Source organism: Hippichthys cyanospilos, chromosome 11, assembly GCF_059441005.1.
Source record: "Hippichthys cyanospilos isolate Australia breed blue-spotted pipefish chromosome 11, RoL_Hcya_1.0, whole genome shotgun sequence".
Lineage (NCBI taxonomy): Eukaryota > Metazoa > Chordata > Actinopteri > Syngnathiformes > Syngnathidae > Hippichthys > Hippichthys cyanospilos.
Window position 1 is genome coordinate 20,893,072 of NC_142379.1, and position 25,412 is coordinate 20,918,483.

General features: G+C 39.2%; 1 protein-coding gene across 2 annotated transcripts; it reads left to right on the top strand.

Moving 5' to 3' along the window:
• The first annotated feature begins 14,182 nt into the window (after positions 1-14,182).
• rbm7 (RNA binding motif protein 7) lies at positions 14,183-24,858 on the top strand. Of its 2 annotated transcripts, XM_088428340.1 has the most exons (6): positions 14,183-14,396; positions 14,641-14,803; positions 20,922-20,988; positions 21,103-21,196; positions 22,632-22,702; positions 22,776-24,858. In XM_088428340.1, exons 1-6 carry the CDS (start codon positions 14,307-14,309, stop codon positions 23,059-23,061), a joined length of 771 nt encoding a protein of 256 aa, XP_088284466.1. In that variant the 5' UTR covers positions 14,183-14,306; the 3' UTR covers positions 23,062-24,858. The 2 variants fall into 2 exon arrangements, with proteins under 2 accessions (XP_088284466.1, XP_088284467.1); XM_088428341.1 differs by having other exon boundaries at positions 22,632-24,858.
• Positions 24,859-25,412: the final 554 nt, after the last annotated feature.

Below are 25,412 nucleotides of genomic sequence, written 5' to 3' on the forward strand. Positions count from 1 at the left end.
CAAAACGGCCATCCCCACTTATTTCAATACGAAATCCAGTCTTTTGTCTTTCCTCAGAAAGACTTCAATGACTTGCTTGTAGAGTTTGTCTGTGCGTTTCATTTCCAATAATAAATCCTCTTCTCTTGACATGGACGCCAATGCTTAAAGACGCGTCTGTCCAATTTCCGTTTCGCACTTCTTCAGTCATTGTGGGTTAAAAAAAGCGAATAGATTCAATTTTTTCTGCTAAATGGGCGTCGCTGTATGCTACTCCTTTAGTGCAGATCAGCCAAGCAACACGGGTAGCAACATTTTTTTAAATAACTTCATTGTACGATTTCTAACTTTAAACACGGTTGATCAACATAGCACCGCCTCCCTGTAGTGAGCATCCAATCTTGTCTTGTTCAACATGAGGCTTCTCGATGGCCACCTTATGACTCGATTGGCTATTGCAACTGTCTAGTAACTATATCGGCCCATTCACATATGTTTTTGCACACTGCACATATGTCTTTGCCAGTGACATGTGGTGAGGTTCCTGGTTGGTGAGGCACTGACTCCTTTAATGTCAGATTTACAAATATATAAACCAAAAAGGGTAGCTTATTCGATTGGCTACTGGTTATTTCATATCTCATCAGCGTTCTTCACAAAACACACACGGTACGTACATATTCCTGATATGTAAAGGTAAAAAAAAAAATTAAAAAAAAAAACTGCATTTGCTCTACACCACAGGTGTCGAACTCCAGTCCTCGAGGGCCGGTATCCTGCAGGTTTTACGGTTTTCTCTCCTAAACACACCTGTTTGAGGTCATTTTCAAGCTCCACCAGATCTTACTATTGAGCTAATCATTTGAATCAGTTGTGTAATAAATAATGTTCATAATAAGTGCATCACTAATGTGTTGGCCGTCGTAATTCTATAATCCATAGAACATAAATGAGAGTATAGAGAGGTCTACAAAACCACAGATTTCAATTTTGACCTTCAGTGAAATATTCAGTAGGTTTTAAAACTTTTATTCTGACACTTTAATCAATTTAATACAGATTGCTTAACGAAAAGCATGAGAAATTGAGAAATTTTTAAGCTTAGATATAAACTCCTCTTCCAATTTGGCAGTCCGACGTCACAAAATACACAACCAATAGCACTTGACAAGCCTGGTATCTCCGCGGAGAAGAACAGCGCAACAAGAACCTGTTTGCTCACGTACGCCCTCTTCATTGCGGCAGAGTACTATCTGCCTCACCCTGTGCCTTTTCACTGCGGTTTTATTTCCCATCAGCAAAACTAAATATGTCACTAACAAATATTAAACTTTAATGGCTAAAAACATTAGCCAGGCTGTGGAAAATCAAGTCAAAAAACGTACCTACAAAATGTTTGAAATTAGTCATACATAGAAATCAGTGGGCAAATATTAATATACAATTAATGTTATAATTCTTTATTTATTTTTTTTTTTTTACTTTTCATGATGACAGGTGAGGCTCCCCTGACCACACATCCCTGGTCTTTGCAAACTGCACAGAAGCCCACAACTGTCGCTTGTGAATGCCCTCAAATGGGTCTGATTGCAGACATATTTCATACAGCCTGGCATCATAAGTTAGCTGAATTCTAATTGGCTAAAAACTCTAACCCAAAACTACAACATTGCAAGGAACGTAAATAAATGGATATAATATGACACACAAAGAACACGAAAAAAAACAGAATAAGGACAATTATTTTATATATAGAATCCATAGATTGTCCCGCAAATTTCAAGTACTGTACACACTGCATGAGTCTTCGTTGAGCGCCGAAATGCAGTTTGACCCTCCAAGGACTCCTTTCTCGCAGCGGGGTTCCTGAAGGGTCAAGCTGCGCTTGCAGTCTTAAAATAAATAAAAACATAAAAAGTTTCAATACTTGAATTGTTTGTTCTTTTTGTCTTGATGACAATGGTTGTTTGCCTACGTATCGTTCGAGGTAGGATGTGCTTAAGTGTGGGTCATGAAGGTAAACTAATGTCGCGTTCAGATGGACTGCGAAGAGCGGATGGTTTTGTATTGTAATCAATGGAGTTTGCGCGCGTGTAATCACGTTGTAGCGTCGCATCAGCCAATCAGCTTCAGGAACGTTCAACGGCTCACACAGGGGACAGGAATGAATCATGGCGGCTGCTTTGCGGTCACCAGAGATACCCAACACGGCCAGCTGAGCTTTCAACACAAAAAAGGAGCCAAGCAAGAGCACTCACATGGCTTGAAGAAAGGCGGAAGGGAGAACTTGGAACAACTGGTATGTGCAGTGTTTGCTTCATTTTTTAATACTTGATTGCAAAATTGCAACATGGAAACTTTTTGGGTTTTTTTTTTTTGGTTAGACGAGTATTTCTTTCTTTCTTCCTTTTCCGGATCCACTGTAAAGTGCACAGCAAGCTCACTCCCCTCCCCTCGCGTGACACTGTTGCGTGAAAAGTGAACTTCATCTTGACCTCATGACAAAACGCCTCGCGTAGAGCGTAAACGACTCGCTCCATCTGAACGCGGCATAACGCTTCCCTCAGTCCAAACAAATTCGGCTGTGAGAGGTTTTTGGCACTCAAAAACAAGCTGGCGCCAATGCGAGACTGACAGACAGAACAAGGCTATTAAGGGGGAAATAGATTCATCCACATGACATGATTGAATTCACATTGTACTAATTATGAATGCACAGAGTAGTTGAATGATTGATTTGAAATAATTTTCTAACACTCGATGGTAGTTAATTTCAAATCAGTCATCTTTCAAATTATTGTTGTGCATTTAGACAATGAATGAAACGGTTTATATCATCTAGAAAAATGGCTATTTACCCAAGAAGATTTTAAAATTATATATTTTAGAGCTGTAATTTCAATACAGTGATATTTTTGCTCAAAGTTATCTTATAACGTCACATTGTGATAGCGTCCCATGCCTACTCACATTCAAAATAAATACAGTAAATAATATGTTACAATTGTGATTGATAATTCTTCCAATATGCTCAGAGATCAACAAACTGACACACATTTAATGCTTTGCATACACAATTTAGCTGCTCAATTGAAAATGTTTATTTTCATCTCTGGTTTGTCATAAATGTACTGAGAAATACTAATATTTTTTCTTTCGGGCAACAGCATAATATTTTGGTACAACAATTTTCTTGGAAATGACAATGTATCTTGTTCTACCTTTTTAAAATGTTTATTTTTTTTTATAACAGCTTTAGAATTTATATCTAGCTTCAAAGAGTAGCAGTTGTCCACATGTTATTTGGGGGGGAAAGGAATGTTCCTTGCAAATCAAAACTTAGTAAATTTAACTGCCAAAAATATAATTTGTCAGTTAATGTGTTAAAATGTTATTTGTCGAGTTTTCTAAAAACGATCATTAATGTAAATTTGTTATTCATTTTTTTTCGTAACTGTGATGTTGTTTGTTCAATATTACGGTGTACTGTACTTATTTCGTTGCTCTGGGGATATTTTGGTTGTGTCACTTCCGGATTTAATTGCACGTGCTAATGTGATGTCGTGAAGAAGAAGAGAGACAAGTGCCGGCTGGTACAAGGACTCATTTTTCATCAGCCTATCTATTTGGAAAGTGACTTTTCTGACATTTTTGGACTTCATTCCCCTCAGGGTTGAAAAGCAGCCACCGAGGTGTTTTGTTGTTACAAGTTTGCACTTTTTTCATTGAATAGCCTTATGGTTTCGTTTGTATAGTAATGTAAATATTGTATCATATTTGTATTTCTATTTTGTTATTGTTTATAGTTTGACTGTGACTAATTATTAAACGTCAGGTGTACACACAAATCTTGTGGCATGGTTGATCAACTGAGAGCGAGTGACAGTAAATGATGATGATTCTTTGCAAATCTATACATTGAAGCGGAAATCATTTTTGATTTTATCAAATCATTTTGATTCGGAGACTCCAAAATCAGAATCTAATCGTGATACAGTAAAAAAATTCCCACCCCTAGTTTTTGGAAATCAAAATATTAATTATTGTCCATTTACTCTGTCATACAACAAAATTTCAGCACTTACATTTTTTACAACTTAGTCCACCATGTTTGTTTTGAAAACACAATCTCACAGGTTGTGTTTTCTCGTTTTTACCCGAGGTCTCGTTGTCATGAGATTTCGTTTGCAGGAACTGGCTATAAAAAAAAAAAACCCTCCTAAAATTGCTATCTTTAGGCCTGAAACAACATCAACTCTGCAATTTTGTTAGTATCAGTGACAAATCAAGTAATACACAATCAGGCAACAATAAGCCAAAACAAAACGCTTTGGAAGATCCACAAGAGGAAAAAAAAATGTTGATATATTGAAACTGAGCGGCCTTTTTTTTTTTTTTTTTAATCAAAATGGACCATTATATCAAATCTATGAAGAAAATTATGACGGAGGTCAAATGTAAGTTCATTCTATTAATTTAATACATTTTACTTTGACATTTGTTAGTATCTGTTGCTAGTTTTTGCTCACTTCTTGTAAATACAGTTTACAGCTGGGTGGATGGATGGATGGATGGATGGATGGATGGATGGATGGATGGATGGATGGATGGATGGATGGATGGATGGATGTTGAAGCTCCTATCACCACAGATTTCAATGGGGTGGTAACTTATATGAACATTATGATTAAGTTCCTTTTTCCATGAACTAACTCAAATATTCCATCAGTTTTAGTGCTTGGCAATGTAGTTGAGCATAAATGTCTCTTTTAATATTTTTATTCATTGACAGTTGTTAGATTCCAAGCCTGAATTGGAGATGGAGATTGTTTAAATACAAGGACTATGCTTGTGAAGCAAATATTTGCATCTGGAGATTGGCATAACATCCTGTGATCAGCTGATTACCATAGTGATGAAAAGCTTCAAAGGGAAGTGTGTTGTTCTTCTGGGGTTGAGCTCTGAGTTATAGGTTGTGAGCGACAGATTTGACTGTCTCTGCGGGCCTGTTCTGCTCAGCAGCAGGAATATGGGACACACCATTCTTGATTATAAAAAAGTGAGGAGGAAGGAAACAAAAAAAAGCTTTCTTTTCTCTAGCTGGAAAAGGCAAGGTTTTGAAAGAGCTCATCTCCTCTGAAGGTGTTTGGCCTTTAAAAAACAGCCATGAAAAAGAGGGCAGTCAATAAAGAGCTGAAGAAAGATGTGAGATTTGTAGAGCTAAGCATTATAGTGTTGTGAACACTCCCTTAATTTATTTTCAGGAACTCCTAAATTCATAAAACAACTTTCATTTTTTGCAACCATGAATCAGGGATAGGCATGGTCATCTGAAATATGCTGGTATCCCACTTCTCAAAGCACTTAAAGGGGTCAGGGTTATATTGTTATAATGTTGACGTGATTATGGGGACCTCTTTTATTGCAACGGTCAATGTCCTTAGGTTTATGTATTTGTCCATGCATGCAGAGTGGAGTAAACTCCTAGAAGCAAAAGTGGATTTAGATGTGGACATACTTTTTGTGTGTGTATTGTATAGGAAACAATGCCAGGAACCTTCTCCCTGTCTTTTTGGGACACTGCTGCATCACTGTAACAGTGCTGCACTGTAACAAAAGGGCCTTTTATGTGTCGACATGAAAAAAGATGCAATACGAGAGAGCAGTGCTATAAATGAATACAAAGTCACTATGTGTCAAAGTAGAAGCAACATGCGGTCCTGATATTGAGATAACAAGCTCACGAGTAGACCATGTAGCCACATGGATAATTCCTGCAAATATATGGCATCTATTATTATGGCACAGTTCTGAATGGGGGTGAAATGCTGCCAATGATCAACTCTTGTCAATGTGTGCGTGCATGTGTGTGTGTGTGTGTGTGTGCATGTGTGTGTGTGCGTGTGTGTGTGTGTGTGTGCGTGTGTGTGCGTGTGTGCGTGTGTGTGTGTGTGTGTGTGTGTGTGTGTGTGTGTGTGTGTGTGTGTGTGTGTGTGTGTGTGTGGAGAGGGGGGGGCATATTTTTTTCGAAGAAAATTCCACAAACTGACGACCTCTGCAATATGCAAACCAGTCTATATGCTTTCAATATTTATTTTTATTGAGCAGGCTGCAATTAACAATCTTAGGTTTTCTCAAATGCTGCTGCAATTAAAAATGATGCAGGTGGGATCTCTCAGATAGTTGTACATGAACAAATTACAAGTAAATTGTTTAAAGTGCCAAATATTTATCAAATAAACATTAATGCAAATAGTAACTACAATAGTGATTTGAATTCTGGGCATGAAAACAAGTCATCTGTGGTGCGGCAAACTAACATTTGTCTAATCTTTAATGATCATCTTCTTTTTAGAAACACAAGCATGTCCACATTGAAAGGGTCCAACTGTGCTCTTTGTGTAGTAACTATACTACCTGCTGTGGAAAAGACGCAACCTGGCAACCGATGTCGCATAACATGCTCAGTGAAAGTAGCATTAACATGTTAGCCATATGATTTAGCTACTGCTGTACTGAGCCAAAAAAACAGGGACTGTATGTTATTGGCAGTGGTAGCCAAAGTGTATGAGTCACATCGAGGGGAGGCTCCCACTGCAGGCTGCAATTGCCCGTTAAAGTCAGACGATGCGGGAGGGATAAAAAACGACAACAAAAACAATAACCTGCACCTGCAAAAACTTGCACGGTTTTAAATAACCGTGACTTTCGAAATCGCGATATATTGCAATTACAGCTACGCGATGTTGTGAGGGTATTTAATACCGCGGCTCAAGTGGGTGAATGAGCCGCTAAAATCCACCGCCTTCCACCATCAAAAATGGCTTCATATCAAGTGTGATGTACATACCACAATCCCGTGTTATTTTGGTTGCTCTCACGCTTGATGGATCCAGTGGTGATGCATTTTTTGAAGCATTTTTGATTCAATTGGAAAACCAAAATATTGCCACACAAATGATTTAAAAGCAATCACAGTATCCTGCATTGCTCCTTTTAATTATTTAATAGTAACGTTTAGGTGCATACCACTGCCTACTGTACAAGAGTTAGCACTCATGCCTATCCACCAACCTCGATTAAACTTCTGGGACAACACCGAGACAACAAGGTTATGTAAAATGCAGTTTCTAAAGGGTGATTCCCCCCCCAAGCGAAATAAATACAATCTTCTCTGACTGTCTGTGAAAAAGCAATTCACCCCTAAACTTAATAGAGTTAATATGAGTATTTAATTGTATTGTGCCTGTCGTCAGCGTTGAGCATAGCGTTGATCATAAATAAGCCGCTAACTAAAGCGCTCTAGTTCTATAGGGTGGCAAGAGCAGTCAGATTACTTTTTAAAGGCAGTTCAAGAGATGTAAATGTAGGTTATTTGGATAGAATTAAAATGGATCTGTTGAGGATACGGGTTTTGAAAGGTCAAAACAATTGGAAGACCTTGGGCTCCAGAGAGAGAGTGAGAGAGAGAGAAAGAGAGAGAGAGAGAGAGATACATGCATAGTGCATGTGTGTGTGATTCTTTCTTTGACAGTGAACACAAAAAGTCTGTATAGCAGGCAGAGAAAGTGGGAAAATTCACACTGCTCCAGGTCACTTCCCCATTGCCTGGCTTGGTCTACCAAATGCACTTTAGTAGCTGATTTTGAAATAGAGCCAGGGGCCAAAATAGCGCCTCCTATCAGCCCAACAGAACATTTTACAGCACTCCGGCCACTTAGCCGTGTACATGAATTAAGTAAACTGCAGTACATTACAATAAAAAAGGGCCCTTGGTATAAGAAAATAACCCTCAATCGTGACTATGTCATGTAAATTAATGGACAGGAAGGACTAACAGCGTCGTCAGGGTTTCTTTAGATGGGAGCCACCAGCAAGGGTGGATGTTGGTCAAGGAGAAGGAATGTCTGGCCACCAGTCAATCATTTCACAGTCTCGCTAAACATTCTAGGCCAGTGGAAATGCTCAGCATGTATATGCGTGTGTGTGTGTGTGTGTGTGACCTATTTATATTAGTTGTACTGTAATATGAAGTCATTACACACACAAATCTGACATGGTTTCAAGGTATTCCTGCTACTGCATTGCCTTCCAACAATGGTCCTATTGTTTAAAAACAACAACAAAAAAAAGAAACAGTTAAAACATTCATAGTTCTCCTTCATTAGGACAAATTCAAATCACAAAACATATAAACTAAATTATAAATACAAAAAAATTGCACTTGTTTTAGGAATGTTAAAATGCATGTCACTGCTGCAAATTTAGCTTCATTACAATGACTGGCTGTCTGTCTGTCCGTCCGTCCGTATATGTGTGTGTGTGTGTGTGTGTGTGCGTGTGTGCGTGTGTGTATATATTATATATATATATATTATATGTATTGTATATATATTATATGTATTGTATATATATATATATATATATATATATATATATATATATATATATATATATATATATATATATATATACAGTGGTACCTCGGTACTCGACCATAATCCGTTCTGAGGTGGTGGTCGAGCACCGATTTGTTCGAACACCGAAACCAATTTTCCCATAAGAAATAATGGAAAGTATGTGTGCACAAGTAAATGTGCACAAGCAGTACATGATAAAGATAAAGATAAAGATAAAGATAAAGATAAAGATAAAGATAAAGATAAAGATAAAGATAAAGATAAATAAAGCATTATAAACCATTTTGTATAATTTACTTACGTTTTGGAGAGTGGTTGATGGCATACAGGAATGGATGTGGAGAGGACGGGAGGGAGTTACTCCTTCCATGATGACGCTAGCTAACTGCGACGCGAGGTCGGACACTCGTACACCACATTCATATTTTGCTATAATTTCCTTCTTCAGTTCAATAGTGGTCCTCATTGTTTTCCTCTTTGCCTTCCCCTTATCACTGTCTTTCTTTGGACCCATTATTAAGGGCTAGAGCAACACGAAAAAGTTTAAATCCGGGAAGAAATACTCAAACAAACGTCTTACTCCGCTGGCGGTCTGAGTTGAACTGGCGCTTACCCGCTGGCCGAGAAGGGCCAAGGAGCGCGTTCGGGTCGGCTCGGCTCGGCTAGTCGAGAACCGAAAATCTGTTCGAGGTCCGATGCATTATCTACTTGAATTTTTTGGTCGAGCACCGATTTGGTCGAGTATAGAGGCGGTCGAGTACCGAGGTACCACTGTATATACTGTATATATATATATATATATATATATATATATATATATATACATATATATATATATATATATATATATTTTTTTTTTTTTTTAAGAGAACTTTAGACTTGGAATTTTAAAAAATATTTTCAAGCTTTCCTTTTTTTTTTAGATTTGGCCTCTGGACAAGTACTAAATTGACTCAGAAATTGCATGTTCTTTATTTAGTGTTTTGTTTGCTGATTATTGATGGGTGGAATGAAAAATGCCCTCAAATTCTGGACTTATCCATTTATTATTTTATTATTATTATTATTGTTGTTGTTGTTTATAATCGTCAGTAGTAATCATAAATTATATCTCCCACTGTAACTAGCATTTGTGGTTATTTATAACATTTAAAAAAATAAATGAAAATCTTCTTCCAATGGAAAGCTGCCACATCAAGGGCCCAATGCTGTCAACATCATTGAATCAATGCTGCCATCTACTGTTCTACTCCATTGATGTTGCTGGAGTATGCCAAATACTGTATCTGATGTGGCATTAATACAAATGTAAAGTTTTATGCACATTGTATAGTGCATATTAGAAATTAAATTCACGTTGTAATTATGACAGAATTGTGGTGACAATGCATCATCTGGTTTATGAAAACAGACAGCGGCTTGGCTCTCAGCAGAGGTAGATATGTGTTTTACTCCTCTCCTTACCACCATTCTCCCTGCTTTGCTACACTTTGTCCTGTGCTGTGCTCTGTCCTAACTATTATTGTAGCCCCTTGCAGTATTTTTTGTCCTTTATATTTTATTTTCTTGATGAGAGGAGCAATAGAAGATCTTGTCCATAGAGGATGGGGAACACATCTACTGTGTTTTCCACAATATAAGGCACACCGGATTATACGGTGCACCATCAATGAATGGCCAAGTTTCTAAAAAAAATTGTCATATTTAAGGCGCACCGGGTTAAAAGACGCACATAGAGTTGAAACCATAGTACTGGCTGGGGTTGCATTATGCATCCACTAGATGGTGCTTCACTAAAGGGAATGTATTAAAAACAATCAGCAAAGTCATCAAACTTCATTTATAGAATATAAACTTTATTCATACAATATAAGCGTTATATGTATATTATACTGAGGAATATTTGTTATAAAAAAAAAATCAGATAAAGCAGAGAATGCATTACTGGTAATTGCTATTTAACTACTAAACAGGAGCCGCAGAGTGCAGAATAGATCCAGATCAAGTCATGCACTCGTGAACCCGCAGCGCTGCGATCCTTTTGATTTTACCATCGGCATGCATTATATATTTTTGACCCGCTATGTCAATATGGAGCACAAAGAAGTTATGAATAAATGAAGGCCAGGGAAATTTAAATGACACACATGCAACGGTATGAGTGAGGAGCCAAGTACAGGTGAGCGCATGGCGCCGCCGTCTTTTTTTTTCCTCGGCATGCATTACATATTCTTGACCTGCTATTCCGATATGGAGCAGCAAAAAGTTACGAAAGACAGGGAAATTGAAAAGACAAGCATGAGTGTGGTGCCACAAACTCCGAGTCCTCAAAAAAAAAAAAAAAAACATTGGGTTGGGCCTGCAAATCAAGTTAATTAATCAGGCTGGGCCAAGTCGAGCTTTAATACCTAATATATGACATGCATATGATAATACCTAATATATAATATATGATCTATATATAAGGTGCACCGGATTATAAGGCGCACCATCTCTTTTCATCGTCACTTGTTCCAACACTCTCCAATATTCTTTCTTTCAGTTCCTCATTTCCATTGATGAGACAAAGTATGTCTTGTACTGTTTGAATAGTTTATTAGGACTCTTTAATCTCAGTCTCAACAGTTCTGGTGATGTTGACCACCGTGATTGAGTTTTCTTTTAGCTGAACATTGAAGAAATTCATTTTATCTGGTAACCTTTCTGTCGCATTGAGAAGGGCCTCGTTTGAGACAGTTACAGTTCAACTTGCTTGAGGATTAACTTGCTTCTGATTCCAGATGTGGGTCAATTGTTGGCATGTTTTCTGTTTCCTGACTGCCGACCTGTCACAAGGAACATGGAATTTTTTTCTAACTGTCCTGTTCATCAATAAACACACAAAACAAAGTGGCTCATTTTCAACTCCTGTTTGTCTGCAAGAAATGCAAACAGCGCAAATCTTAAAAAATGATAAAATAAAATAAAAATAAGTCTCATGAGAGGCACTTCAACCCATGCGTGAACTTGGAGGTATGTCATCCCCTACACTACTCCAGTCCAGTCCCTGCAAAAATAATACCTGTAGACCTAAACAAGTGTCCTGGCAGGAGCACAAGTTAATTTGGTGCTTAGTTTGAATACGCCCATGTTAACTGGCTCCAGGGAAGCAACTTGACAGGGTTGCGATTGTTTTGCATTCACGTCAATTAAATTTCATACCTTACACTACTCCAGTTTCTTCAGTCCCAAATTCAATGATGACCACTACAAGTCATCACTGAAGTCAAAGACGCACACGTGTACTAAGCAATATTGCTCTCGGCTCCCTTCTCAATAAGCGTCCTTATTTAGTGTTGTTCAGTTGAAAAGTTTTTCTTTGACAGGGAGGTGGGGCGGTTTTGAGATTGTGTCGGTTCATTTTGTTTCCAAATTGATTGATTGCATTTCACATTTCGACAAAACGATCGATAGATAGATAGATAGATAGATAGATAGATAGATAGATAGATAGATAGATAGATAGATAGATAGATAGATAGATAGATAGATAGATAGATAGATAGATAGATAGATAGATAGATAGATAGATGAATCAATATGTAGATAGATAGATGAATCAATATGTAGATAGATAGATATTTATTTTTTCAATATAGACAGATAGATATATATTTATAGATAAAAAAATCAATATAGAGATAGACGATAGATATTTAATTTTTCAATATATTGACAGAGATATATATTTATAGATAAAAAATCTATATATCGATAGACAGATATAAATTGATATGTATCTATGACCAATAAACCTTATACATTACCCAATTTCAAAATATGAGCACACCCACCCCATGTGAAATGAGTTTTTATGCACATCTCATGAATGCAGCAACATTTAAATGTTCCATACAACAAGTGAAGGTTTATGACAGATATTACAAAATAATTATTATTAACACTAGTTATATTATTGTGTTGATTACAAATCAAGTAATTCTCTAGTGTAGCCAAAGAGGAATGTGCTTAGAAAATCAAATCCCAAAGAATCCCAATCAATGCTTGAAATCAGTGACGTGCGGTGAGGTTCATGGTTGGTGAGGCACTGACTCCTTTAGTGTCAGATTTACAACTATGTAAACCAAAAAGGGTAGCTTATTCAATTGGCTACTGGTTATTTCATCTCATCAGCATTGTTTACAAAACACGTACGCACACACACACAGTATATATTTACAGATACGTAAGGTAAAAAAATAAACCCTGCATTTGCTCTACACCACAGGTGTCGAACTCCAGTCTGTTTTCTGGTTTTCTCTCCTAAACACACCTGCTTAGGATATTTTTCAAGCTCCCCCAGATTTTACGAATGAGCTAATCATTTTAATCAGTTTTGTAAGAAATAATGTTCATAATAAGCAGCGGTACATCACTAATGTGTTGGCCGTCGGAATTCTATAATCCATACAACATAAATGAGAGTATAGAGTGGTGTACAAAACCACAGATTTCAATTTTGACCTTCAGTGAAATATTCAGTTGGTTTAAAACTTTTATTCTGACACTTAAATCAATTCAATACAGATTGCTTAACGAAAAGCATTAAAAGAAAAAAGAAGAATATTTAATTTAAGGCCTTATTCAAGACCCCGTGGGTTCTCCAGGGTTAAATATTATATTGTACTATTCTTAGTCTAATATCGTTTTTATAAGATTGAAATTAAAACTGTTTGTGTCTTACCTTTATTTGTAGTTGAAGTCCATGCGCAATATTTCGTGTTAGCCCAGACATTGTCACAAGTTGAGAACAAACGTCAGGGAAAGCAGTAAAGACGGTTTTTCGAAGGAAACCACAAAGCCATTCTTGTGGGTGTACCACTCCGTTTGAAAAGAGCGCGTTATCTTCTGTCCCATAGTTTGAAGCAAACCTTAGCTCTGGCGTTGGTGTACCTGTGTTAATCACGTCCACTTTTGACTGAAAGTCCAGTTTTGAGAACATTTTAAACTTAGATATAAACTCCTCTTCCAATTTGGCAGTCCGACGTTGCAAAATACACAACCAATAGCACTAGGCTCGCCTGGTGCCTCTGCGTAGAAGAACAGCGCAACAAGAACCTGTTTGCTCGCGTACGCCCTCTTCATTGCGGCAGAGAACTATCTGCCTCACCCTGTGCCTTTTCACTGCGGTTTTATTTCCCATCAGCAAAACTAAATATGTCACTAGCAAACATTAAACTTTAAAGGATAAAGACATTAGTCAGACTGTGGAAAATCAGGTAAAAAAAAAAAAAAAAAGAGAGACCAGAGACACCACACAAGTGACAATATTTTTTCTCAGGGACTGCAGATTATACAGACAGGGTCAGCACATATTAATCATAGAAAGAAAACAAAAAAGATTAACTAACAATTAAAAAAAAAAGTCAGGCAAAGCACACATTACAAATAAATCAAGTAGTGAAAGATGAATGAACGAAATTTTGTCCGAAAAAGAATTAAATTTGCTCTGAAGTAAATGTTTACAGTATATCTTTATTTTTAAATGCAGAAATAAATCCTGACAGTTTATCCCCAAGTTTTTTTTCTCCCTTAAATTACTGGCAATGCCAAAAAAGAAGAAGAACCGTCTTTGGTGACACAAACAAAATATCTATATTTGAAGTCAGGCTTCCTCTCAAGGATATTATTAAAGCGATTGACCCATATTTACAGCATGTTTAGGATCCTATTCACCATCCGGAACCTTAGATGGCAGTAATGCACACTTATACACAAATGGTTGCTTCAATCGTCGAGCGAGAAGAGCTGCGTCGAGCTCGTCAATAAACATGGTGTCATGGGCCTAGCTTCGTTTTTATCAGAGCTTTTGATGAGCTAACGTTTGTTAGCGTTATGCGGAGACGGCTCGGACTTTGACACATTAAAATGGGGCCTGAAGAAGCTGACCGGACGCTTTTTATTAGAAATTTGGATACAAGAGTGACTGAGGAGATTTTATTTGAGCTGTTTCTACAGGTGACGTTTACTTGCATGCTAGCGTTACTCTTCAGTAGTGAGTGCTAGCTGCTAATTGGTATCACCACTCTTTCGTCCACATGCGACACGAACGCTAAATGTCCTCGCAGTAAATTAAATTACTTTCAAATATAAAATGATAGTGTGCAATCTGAGTTACCACTAATGATTAATTAAACTATGTTAGTAACAACATGCTAGCGTCGGCTATTTAGCCACGACTTTAACAAAGCTCTCTCAGCAGGCAGGTCCTCTCATCAAAACCAAAATTCCAAAAGACGGCGATGGCAAACAGAAAACGTTTGGCTTTGCCGTGTACAAACACGAGGAGTCGGTGCCGTATGCCATGCAGCTCCTAAACGGGACGTCGCTGTTTGGTAGAACGATCCATGTGAATTTTCGATCAGGTATGTTACGTTTTCGCAAATTACTTATGTTTGTTTGTTTTTTTTCCCGCACACTTAATCCTTGGAGCATCCATTATCCCACCACAGTCGTTACCAAGCTGATGAGCTAAGGCGATCATTTAAGGTCACTTTTTTTTGGAATAGTTTGGAATTCAAGGCTTTGTTGTTTTGAACTAATAGAAACGTCTTTCATATTAAAATGAGAAGTTAAACTTCCAATTTTTTATTTTAAAGATTCCTGGTAGACTTTAAAATGTCAGCGCTATGGGAGGTTGGTGTATGACGTCTGTGCCACGTTGTGTGAACCAAATGCAAAGCCTCTTGTTGACTCCTTGCATTTGTTTTTATTAATATGCCATTCAACCGTTTATCATGCAAGATCCGCCCTTCTCATATGTGCCAATGAATATCCACTCACATTGGGTCATATTTGAATGCTCATAGTACAGTTATAATAAATGTCAAATGTTTGTCCAGAGAAAAATAATAAACATAACGCGTTCTCTTTTGGGATTAAAGTAGAGATCTGTCTACAAAAATAAGTTATTAACTTAATTATTTATACATATTTATCCACAAAAAATGAACATAAAGTGTCAGACATGTTCATAAAAAGAAATAATTATGAATAAATATTTGTCCACAAAAAATATCCAACTTAATGTGTCCTCCTTTGGGATCATAGTAGAAATCTGTTCACAAAAATAAATCATTATTTTGACAGGGAACGAGAGCTGACATATGACAAGTTCGATCAAACCATTCTAGTATGGGGGAGTATCTAGTTTTTTAAAATGATGAAATTGAATAACCTTCTGAACATAAATATGTTCTATGAACTTATTTTTTTTTCCTGAAACATTTAATTCATTCAGTGACTATTTTAAAAATATTTTTGAATGTTTGTTTTATTTAAAATCTGGAGTACCCCCTTGGCGTTCCTTCAAGTATCGTCAGGGCTACCCCCATTTGAGAACCACTGGTGTAGTACACAGGTGTCGAAATCCAGTCCTTAGGGGCTGGTATCTCTCTCAAACACACCTGATTCAAATGATTAGGATCATTTTCAAGCTCCTGCAGAACTTACTTATAAGCTAATTTTTTGAATCTGGTGTGTTGGTGAGAGAAAACCAGAAAATGTGCAAGATAATGGCCCTGTAGTTCGACACTAGGTCCTGTCATATCATTCATTCCATTCATAACATATTATTCCATAACTTTAATTATTATGAACAGATATCAATGTGAAATTCTTAAGAGAAAATAATATGAATGAGGATGATTCAACTATTTGTCTTGACACATTTAAAAAAAAAAAAAGTTTTCTAATGTTTTAAATTAAGTCTATTTCGATTGCTAGTAGGGCTGCACAATTAATCGAATTTTAATCGCGATTGATATTGGCTGCCACGATTAATTAAGATGAATCTTGGCAATATTAACATCTAAAAATATACTTGTCAAATTAAGCAATTTGTCATTCCACCACCAGAGGGAAATGTTTCCCACATTTGCATAACAAAAGCTTCTACTTTAATCATCCTAAAATATTATTTTAGTGTCAATGTCGTTGAGTTTCTCGCCTGATTCAAAATATATACAGTGCTAGCTGTCAATTAGCTGTCAATTACCCAAAATTGTATTAAATTTGTTTTGAAATGACCGAAAATGACATTTTGAATGCTAATTTATCAAAATTTGCAGAAAAGTAAATAATGTGCTTGGTCCTAACTCAGCTTCGTTGTTTTCATTAGTTTGCACTCATCAAGTAAGTTAGCTGTGTCAAGATGTGATTTTTTTTTTTTGCTATATTTATTATTTACATTATTTATTATTGTTTATTGTTATTATTTGTAAGTATCAAGCCATGAAGCCTTGTTTATATACTGCTTTTTTAAAAAAGGGCAATAAATAAGCATGTTTGACCAAATGATGAATAATCGTGATTAACAATCGTGATTTTAATATTGACCAAAATAATCGTGATTATTATTTTGGCCATAATCGTGCGGCCCTAATTGTTAGTGATTTCTCCTGCCGCAGAGAAGACGCTCACAAGGCAATGATGATGCTGCCGCACACAGGAACTCTCTGGCTAGCAGGAACAGGTTAGGATAGGCAATCTACTGGCTATTCAAATATACCAGAGGATCTTGAGTCCATTATTCCCCTTTACCAAGTATCGCAGCACTTCAAATAATGCATCTGCAGTTGTACTTCTTCCAAGTCTCCCCACTTCATCATCCAAGTGCTGCCACAGATCATCTAACAAAACAAAAAAAAAGAAAAAGAAAGACATTTTTTTAAAAACAAACAAAAAAATGATGAATAACATGCCAGAAGTGGTTGCAGAGAGCTGTGATGATGATTCGGGCTGGGCATTTTTGCACCCGCAAAAACATGCAAGATTTCATCTGCTGAAAAATTAAGTCAATAGTTACCTTTACATTCATTTGAATTAGAATGATACAAGACAAGAAGATGAAATGAGGTTGAAATAAATACCTTAATCTCCGTAATCTGCTCAAATTGGTCCCACACGTAAGACAACTTTCATTTCCCCTTGAGCTGCTCCATACTCCAAAAGTCATTCACAAGTAACCGCAAGACTCGTATCGTTTCAGCGGTTGTGTTGCATTGACAGACGCATTTTCTTATAAACACTAGTTTGGCGCATTGTCAACGCAATTCATGCGTTGTTCACGTGATTCTATTAAAACGGTACGTGCACTGACACGGGGGTCCAATGAGCTTGGCGCATGCATCAGCGCATCAGTGTTGCCGGACCCATCACTCTGTAGTGACAACCTATGCAATGCACTTTTAACATTAGTGAACCTGTCGCTATGTTGTACAGTGAATAACCTGCTCCAAGTCAATGTACTGTGACCTCCATAATTATTAACACCTCTGGTTAAGATGTGTTGAATCACAATATCTTTGTGTCTTACGGTAGTTCACTCTTGTAAATCAAGGTCCACATGATTCTTCAGTAAGCCTTTTCGGGTGGTGGCCCAACAGCCGTATTATAGTGGCCCAACCAGAAAAAGCACTAGCCCTGTATATCGCTAGTATTGAGCCGATAGCTCATGTCTCGCAATTTGGTCGTTTTATTGTTTTTTCAAATATTCATATGACTTGAATGTGGACTAGGCATGGCATGATAACCTTGAGTAAAAATACCACGTATCAAAGTATTGAAATTACAGCTCCAAAACACATAATTTTAAAATAATTTTTGTGTAAATTGCCATTTTTCTGCATTAAAAAATGAAGTGAGCAACGCAGGTTTGGCTCCCCACTAAATGTATTCATGAATTCTTTCTGATTGAACACATGCAATTTTAACTGAAATGTGGGCACTTAGCATGAAATAACAATATTTAAAAATAAATTATCAAATCAATCATTAACTATATGTACCAATTAATAGTACAACATGGATTCTGTCATTTTATGTTGACTATTTCCAATGTACTCCACACAAACAAGCTCCCTCTGTCTCACTCGCTTTCTCAAGCACTATGCCAAGCGAAGGAGATTGCGTAATGAGTTGCGTTGTACGGGGTTTGGAATATCGCTTTTTACGCCGCTTTTTGTGCCGAGTAACGTCCTAGACCGCTACACTGTAAACCCCAAAAAGTTGCCAGAACTTAAAAAAATAGAAGTGATCAAGTGGATCAAAATGTTTAATTTAATAAACTTAAAAATCTAGAGTTTTAAAAAACTTACATAACCACTCGTTACATCTGGTTAAATTAAAAATACTCATTTACAGTCTTCAACTCAGTTTAATTTACACGACTTTAGAATTTCAGTGATGAAAACACATGTTAAGTTTATGTGACTTAAGGCAGGGGTGTCCAAAGTCGGTCCTCGAGGGCCATTGTCCTGCATGTTTTCCAGGTTTCTTTTCCTGACACACCTGATTCAAATTAAGCTATCAGGCTTCTGCTGAGCTTGCTGATGAGCTGATCGAATCAGGTGTGTCAGGAAAATAAATCCTGGGAAACATGCAGGACAGGACTATCCTAGCAGTCTTCGGACAGTAGGTAGGCTGGACCAACCAATCGCAGGGCACACAGAATAGAATAGTCTTTATTGTCATTTTAAAAAAACAGAGGGTGTAAAATGAAATTGGGAGGCTCAAGTGCAAGACAAACATAAAAAAACGAAAAAAAAGTTACAACCCACAAGAAAATGTGCAGAAATGCAATTGAAAAATGCAAAGCTATGAAAGCCGCAGCATATAACATAAAACATTTTGTAGTACATAGAATTAAATTGTATGGGGGGGGGGGGGGTGGCAGTGGCCGTGCATGTTATTGTTCATGCTGGTGATGGCTTTAGCAAAGAAGCTATCCCTCAGCCTGTTGGTCCTGGACCGCAGGCACCTGTAGAGCCTCCTGGGGGGCAGCAGGTTGAAGAGGTGGAAACCTGGGTGAGAACTGTCCTTGATGATGTTCCTGGTCCTGCTGAGGCAGCGGGAGGTGTAGATGTTCATCAGGGAGGGCAGAGGGCAGCTGATGATCTTCTGGGCGGTCTTGATCACCCTCTGCATCCTCTTCCTGTCTTTCTCAGTACAGCTGCCCCCCCACACCATCACGCAGTAGGTCAGCAGACGCTTCACGGCCGAGCGGTAGGTCACCAGCAACTTGGAGTCCAGGTGGTACTTCCTGAGCACTCTCAGGAAGTGTAACCGCTGCTGGTGATCTTGATGTTGGCTGTGGAGTTGACTGACCAGGAGAGGTCAGCTGACATGGTGGTGCCCAGGAACCTAAAGTTGTGCACTGTCTCTACACACTCGCCGTTGATGTACAGGGGGGTGGTCGGTTCTTCTTCCTGAAGTCGAAGATGATTTCCTTTGTCTTGGAGGTGGTCAGTGACAGCTTCACCCAACACCATGTCGACAACCTCTGGATCTCATCCCTATAAGCAGACCCCCCCCGAGACCCTAACCATAGCCCTAACCCCCTCGCGAGATAAGCCCAACGACGGTGGTGTCATCATCCCTTGATGATGGTATTGTTCGGTTTGGCTGGGCTGCAGTTGTGTACAACTGTGAACTCAAGGGAGAGGTGGGCTGTGATGTGAGGGAGAACCAGCCTCTCAAAGCACTTCATGATTACAGGTGTTGATGCAATGGGGCGGTAATCATAGAGGCTAGTCGGGGCTGATTTTTTGGGTACCGGGGTGATGGTAGCTGATTTCAGGCAGGGTGGGATGACAGTGCCAAGGAGTGGTTGAATATGGTGGTGAAAACCCCTGCCAACTGATCCGCGTAGGCTCGAAGCACCTTCCCAGGTACTCCGTCTGGTCCGGTGGCCTTCCTGGGGTTCACCGGCCTCAGCTGCCATCTCACTTCCTGCTCTGTCAGAATGAGTGGAGGGGTGTCAGGGGCTGATGGGGGGGCGGGGTGGTGCAGATGTGGCTGTGTGCTCTGTCTCTAACCGTGCAAAGAAGCTGCCAAGCTCCTCAGCTAGAGACACGCTTTGGTCACTGGTTATTGCCCCTGCTCCTCTGAAGTTCGTGATAGTCTGGATGCCCTGCTATGCATTAAACAGCAGCGTTTTAAAAGCGTACGGGGTAGCTCAAAACAAACGTGGATTAGCATTGTATGATCTCACCCATTTGCCATATCGCTCAGTCACTTACTACTACCACGTTTCTCACAGACAATGTCACTTGCTCATTTTCAAAAGCCAAAAACTTCCCAGAAAATCAACTGTGTTTGTTTGGATGGGGGATAAATTTGATTCTTTCACCTTCATGACCCACACTTTAGATTGACAGCTCGCGTCCTTCCTCATTCGATAAAACGCAAAAAAAGTAGCATATGATAGTCAACCGCAGTACCAAAACTTAGTGATACTAAAGCCGACAAACCAGGAAAAGAGAAATGCTCATGTGTGATACACATTGAGAGTAACACTATGCAGCTGCCTGTTAAGGCAGCCTACAGTACATGAGGGAAAAGCAGTTAATGGTTTTGACAGATTTAAACGGTTTTAAATAACTGTGACTTCTCAAACCCTGACATTGCCAGTCCAGTTATCATCCCCTGCCCATTGTCGACATTATTGACTGTTAATGTAATTGTGTTTATCCTCCATTTTAGGCAGCACCCATAGCAACAGTCCTGGGAACTTGAGTCCTTCAAGTACTCCTAATCCCCACGGATTAAGGTGAGGCCCTTCTTGAAGAAGTGGTTTAGTTCAGGCTACCACCTGTAATTACCTGTCATGTAATTTTTGTGTGTCTGCTTGATGGAATTCATATTTGATGACTTGCTCTTCCAGGATTCCACAGCAGTTCACTTCTCCTCCATACACTCCTCCAACTCTAATGCAAAGGCCATTTTCTTCCCTTGATAGTCTGCAGAAGCATGCCATGGTAAACTATTATTGTATTATTTTAAAGACTAGATAATAATCCATTGCAGCGAGAATAGAAGAGGAGTGCCAGTGATGGAAAAAATAAGTTTGGCAGATTTCTCACGTAAGAATTCACAGAACTCTCACTTTAAAAACACTTAATGAAATTTCGGACAGTAAAGTGAGAATTCTGAGAGGAGACTTTAAGTCAGAATTTGGACTTTATTTCTCAAATTTCTCACTTGAAAGTCAGACTTCCAGCCATCCATTTGCTACAACTTTATAGGTGGTCGGGTCACGGGGCCAAATATTGAGCAGAGAAGACCAGACTTCCCTCTCCCCGGCCACTTCATCCAGCTCCTCGGGAGGATCCCCAGGTGTTCCCAGGCCAGCTGCGAGCCATAGTCTCTCAAGTGTGTCCTGGGTTGTTCCCGGGGGCCTCCTCTTTTTGGGACATGCCCCCAAAACTCAGAGAGACGGTTGAACACCTTTTCCATTGCCACAAAGCACACGTAAACTGGTTGGGCGAGAACTTCCATGTACCTTCGAGGATCCTGCCGAGTGAAGAGTTGGTCTACTGTTCCACGGCCCGGACGAAAACCGCATTCCTCCTCCTGAATCCGAAATTAGACTTCCTGACAGACCCTTTTCTCCCAACACCTTAGACCTCACTGAGGAGCCTGAGGATTGTGATTGCTCTCCGGCACACCCTCCAAGGACTCCAAAAAGGACGGGTAGTCTGAGCTGGCTACCCTCTTGTCCACCGGGGATGAGAAGGGTGGACTTCTCAGCCCCACACGCCAGCTCAGGCTCCTTCCCCTCCTGGGAGGTGACATTCCATGTCCCAAGAGCTAGCTTCTGTAGCTGGGGATCTGTGCGCTAAGGTCCCCAACTTTGGCCGGCGCCCAACTCTTCTTGTACCTGACCCCTTTGGCCCCTTCCTTAGGTGGTGAGCCATTGGGAGGGGGCACCCACCTTGCCCCTTCGGGCTGTGCCCAACCGGGCACGTTGGTGCAGGCCTGCCCATAAGGGGCTCGCCAATGATTCCTACCTCCATACCTGGCTCCAGAGGGGTGACCTCGTGACCTGTGTCCAGGCAAGAGAAAAGGAGATGTAACATTTTTATTTATCATAAAGGGTCTGTGAGCCATGCTTAGTCTGGTCCCACACCTAGGGTCTGATTTTCCATGCTGACCCTAACAGGGGCATAAATCCCCAGACAACTTAGCTACAAGGATCACTGGGATGTGCAAACCCCTTCACCACAACATGGAGATGGCTCACGGTGGGGGAATTCTTTCTTTAAAGTGATAATTTTACAAATATTCTGAATTCTGAGAAGAGGCAAATTTGAGATGAGTGAGAATCCTGCAACTTTCCAGTTTCACTGGCTCCAATCCTCTTCCATATGATCTCCAATACAAGCTGTTAATTTGTTTCTTCTCCATTCCAAGATGAACATGATGTGTCAGCAACAGATGCAGCAGCTTCAGCAGTTGGCCAACAATTTCTCCAAGACAGAGAGGTATGGATCTGCAGGTGGCACAGGCAGCTTTAGGCAATGCGATGGCGCCCCCTATCGAACCCACTCATCCCAGACAAACAGCTATAGAAGAAATCAGCGCTATGATGACGACACCCAGAGACAACCTCAGCAGCAGCAACTCCACAGGAACAACTACCACCAGCAAAATGCCTGGGGGGGCAGCAGGCATCATCACCATGACAACCGCGGTGGCAGAAGGCACCACGATGACAGGAGCGGTAACCGTGGTTACCAAGAAAGTGGGTGGAGGCGCTACTGATCTAAGAAAAAGAGACTCACCAATAATTATGTGGTTAGTGTATGCTCAGGTGTTTTGTACATGGACTGAAAAGATTTAGAATCTTAATCTTTTTTTGTTTTGTTTTGTTTTTGCTTTTATAATCTTTTTAAATTTGTACTTGATATGAATTATCTCCCACAGCACACCTGGCCAACAGTAGAATTGTGATTCTTCAAGGCAACAAAGAAAAATATGGATTGGGACATTTGGCCTGTTTTTGTATTATTCAACAACAAAAAAATGGTGCTCAAACTAGTTGTATAATGTTCAGGTAATTTGGACAAAAACAAAAAAATAAACTCATTCCACCAGCACTATTTCTGAAATGTTGAAGTAACTTACAACTCTAAAAACTCAGTTTTTTCCAGTCTTGATTGTGTAAGCGAAACCCAGTGTTTGATTTTTATTTCGATTAGCGATTGTGATCATAATCATATTTTGGCTTCCCTGTCATTGCACAAATTGTCAAAGGTGGGCTGTCTGTCTTTACCTATGGATGCATTTTTTTATATAGAGCGTCAAATGATGGGAAAACTAAGCTTGAAATGTGGGTTTTCTTCTGTTTAGCTTACAAAACTAAGCATGAAAGTGTGGGTTTTTGTTCGTTTTCATTCATTTCAGTGTGGAAATTCCATCGGCTGTCTATCGGACAGTTGCTCCCGGGATCTGAATACTTGCTGTACCCACTGTATATTTAGAACAACCTGGGAGATTTATGCCACCTCCCTGTCTATGCCCGTTCATGTGATATATCATTACAAAACTGAGTTGATGGAGATTTGAATAATGTCAAGCATTTAAAGAGGCAAGCTCATCTGCAGTTTGGCGAGCACCCTACTTTTGCAGCCTCACAAGTTTCCAACATGTCAAAATCCATCAAAAATGGTCCATTACATCAACAAAGGCCCTGTAAAATAGTTCACACCGAGCCTTACATTCACAAACCCAAGAGGTAGTAGGAAGTAGAAGAAGTTCTATAGATTTAAAAGCAGAATAAATCACCAATTATGGTGCTTTTTACATTAGATATCACATCTAAACATAAATCATGTTATTTCATTGTCAATTGTTTAATTTATTTGGCAGTAATCAAGCAAGGGTAGTATCTGCTTATTTTTTTCCAGCTTGACACTGATAACAAAATGTCAGTAATTTTCAAAACATTGCCAGTTTGTCAATGGACTGACACTTAGTCTGGTTCAGCTTGAAAAAAAAAAAAAGTTAATTGACGAATGACGGACCAGCCAAAACAAAGTTGGATGTCCTCATATGCTGGTGACAAATAGATGAAGTGGACAAAGAATAAATAAAATGGCCACCTCTGCAAATTATTGTATGGCTGTGAGGGGCCGGTGGTCTTATGTGCACCTACAGTATAAATGGCTCAATGTGTAACATTATTGTGCTATGGATTAGGATGTTATCTACAGGTGGCGCCGTGCATATCCTTTCAATGAAGCCAATTACCACTGTAAAGTATCCCAGCCACATGATCAGTTCTTACATGTGACCTTTCTATTTAGGATGTTTTCAAGGCTTGACGTGGATTTGTCACCCACTCTATTCACACCGACATATGCAATTTAGGTTGAGATGTCTCTCTCTTCCATCAACGAGGACATAGACAGGCTATTCCCGGAGAGTTATCCTGGAATAGGAACTGCTTTGATCCGCAGCCTTTCGTGTTGCTATCATTCTCTTTGCATCCCAGGCCAGGTGTCCCGGACACAAAGCCGTGATCACATTCCATAACAACCAACGCCTTGGCCGTAATTTCGCCTTCCGAAAGTGTTTAAATCCTTGGATGCTTGCAGGAGCAATAAAATAGTCGGTCTCATGTGGCACTAAAAGCGTACCCATGTGTGTGTTCTCTAATCAATTCTATCCTCTGCAGGATGTCAGGCGGAAGGCCTTTATTATTATTATTATTGTTTTGACACGTGGTGGTATTAGTGCTTTAATTACTTGATCTGGATGGCGTCTCTGAAGCAGCCAGATTAGGAGGCCTGCATGCTAGCAGGATCACTTCAACTTCAACACCCCCCAATGATCAACATCACACCCTCAGTCCTCAACCACCAGCTGCCAAATAAGTTTGAATATGGTGTTTTTGCGCATTAATCACTGGTAGGCAAATGGAGAAATCCCAACACACGAAAGAGAAGTTAAGCACGCCAATGAGTATCAAGTGTAATGCTTTTAACGTGACGTTTGATTTTTTTAATTACAATACGTCTTCTAGTGCAGGAGCAACTTAAATGTATTATCCTGTTTCATTGGAATTACATACATGCCGCATCATATGCTTTTACGACAGTAAAGGCTGAAGTGGGAGTAGTATAAAAAGCAGATTTTGGAGCATGAGGAACCCTGAGGAAGACACTATTTACTCAATTAGCATTAAAAAAG